This window comes from Macrobrachium rosenbergii, chromosome 25 (assembly GCF_040412425.1).
Source record: "Macrobrachium rosenbergii isolate ZJJX-2024 chromosome 25, ASM4041242v1, whole genome shotgun sequence".
Taxonomy (NCBI): Eukaryota; Metazoa; Arthropoda; class Malacostraca; order Decapoda; family Palaemonidae; genus Macrobrachium; species Macrobrachium rosenbergii.
The window spans coordinates 8999917-9002027 of record NC_089765.1 but is presented as its reverse complement, the minus strand read 5'-3'; the positions used below and the strand labels follow the sequence as shown (position 1 = coordinate 9002027).

The 2111-nt window shown below is 37.9% G+C and overlaps 1 protein-coding gene across 1 annotated transcript; it reads right to left on the bottom strand.

The window, feature by feature from the left end:
- Window positions 1–269: 269 nt before the first annotated feature.
- LOC136852160 (uncharacterized) lies at window positions 270–1097 on the bottom strand. The gene has a single exon (XM_067126602.1). It carries the CDS (start codon window positions 1095–1097, stop codon window positions 270–272), a length of 828 nt encoding a protein of 275 aa, XP_066982703.1.
- Window positions 1098–2111: the final 1014 nt, after the last annotated feature.

The following is a 2111-nucleotide window of genomic DNA, read 5'->3' as shown; positions in this document are numbered from 1 at the left end:
TCCTTAAAATTTTAAGGCGAAGATAGTTGTGTTACCTAAGACAACATGTTTAATTACCACGAGAATTAAAGAAGATAAAATTATTATGATCTTTATTAAGATGCTGTCAAGAAGATGGGCCAATTTTGAACTTCTTTTAGTGAAAAGTGTAAAAGTTGAGTTGCAACATTTGAACAAAACTTCCAAAAAATGTGAAATATGAAAACCAATTTAATAAATTTTTTACTTAATATGGTGCAGGCATCCATATTCAACCTGAATTTTGCTTATTAATCGAGCAATGAACTTTGAATATCGACACAAAAGTCCTCCATGGTGAATGCTCCACCTGTGTGTCTTTTAGTGATTGTAAATTCGTGCGGTGTGATGTCTCTCCTACATCGTCTCATTCTCCTGTTGTTTTCCTCTACATCTTCCTTCTCTCCCTCTGTATCGTTCTTCTCACCCTCTACATCGTCCTTCTTAACCTCTACATCGTCCTTCTCACCCTCTGTATCGTTCTTCTCACCCTCTACATCGTCCTTCTTAACCTCCACATCGTCCTTAACTTCTACATCGTCCTTCTCAACCTCTTCAACGTCCTTCTTAACTTCAACATCGTCCTTCTCAAACTCCACATCGTTCTTCTCAGCCTCTACATCGTCCTTCTTAACCTCTACATCGTCCTTCTCAAACTCTACATCGTCCTTCTTAACCTCTATATCGTCCTTCTCAAACTCTACATCGTCCTTCTCAGTCTCTACATCGTCCTTCTCAAACTCTACATCGTCCTTCTTAACCTCTACATCGTCCTTCTCAGTCTCTACATCGTCCTTCTCACCCTCTACATCGTCCTTCTCAACCTCTACATCGTCCTTCTCAGTCTCTACATCGTCCTTCTCAACCTCTACATCGTCCCTCTCAGTCTCTACATCGTCCTTCTCAACCTCTACACCGTCCCTCTCAGTCTCTACATCGTCCTTCCCAACCTTTATATAGTCCTTCTCAACCTTTACACCGTCCATCTCAACCTCTGCATCGTCCTTCTCAACCTTTACATCGTCCCTCTCAACCTCTACATCGTCCTTCTCAGTCTCTACATCGTCCGTATGAAGCATCACGCCGACAAGTGTATTTTGAGTCTCGCCCTGACTCACATTGTATATTGCCACGTATTAGTATTCATAAGGTGGACGCTTTGCTTAAGTGCAGTGTAAAATTTGCATGTCTCCGTTCCGTGAATAATGAGGGATTCAATTTGATGCATAGTTGGCTCGACAGTTGGCTTTTTTAACGTCGGAATATTTTTCTTTTGTTCTTTTTTTATTTTCATTTTCTTACTGCCTCTGGCCAGACCACAAAAACATTGCCTACGAGTCTTTCCAGTGTCTGGGTAAATCTTGTTATTTACGTCTTTTTCAATAACTCTCTCTCTCTCTCTCTCTCTCTCTCTCTCTCTCTCAGCTTTTTAGGATGAGATTGCTGGCTCCAAGTTCTGCCCGACGGATGGGTCAAAAGGCTACATGCAAACAGTGCATGGCATTTCTTGATGGCCACCTATTCAAGTGATGGCCAGACCCAGTGATGCATAAAATTTGCAGATTGTATACTCAGAGGTATAGCATGCGCATATATATATATATATATATATATATATATATATATATATATATATATATATATATATATATATATATAATATGTATATACACATATATATACATATATATTACATGCATGCCTGCTATATCTCTGGGTATGCCATTGTAAATTTTATGCTTCGCTGTGTGTGGCCATTACTTGAATAGGTGGCCATCAAGAAATGTTGGCCACTTCGGGTAGGATTCAGAGCAAGGAAGGTTAACAAATCAAACATGAAAGACACTTGAAAACAGGACCAACACACACACACACACAGAGAGAGAGAGAGAGAGAGAGAGAGAGAGAGAGAGAGAGAGAGAGAGAGAGAGAGAGAGAGAGAGAGAGAGAGAGAATCAGCATACATATATATATATATATATATATATATATATATAATATAATAAACATATATATATATATATATATATATATATATATATATATATATATATATATATATATATATATATATATATATATATGGGGCTATT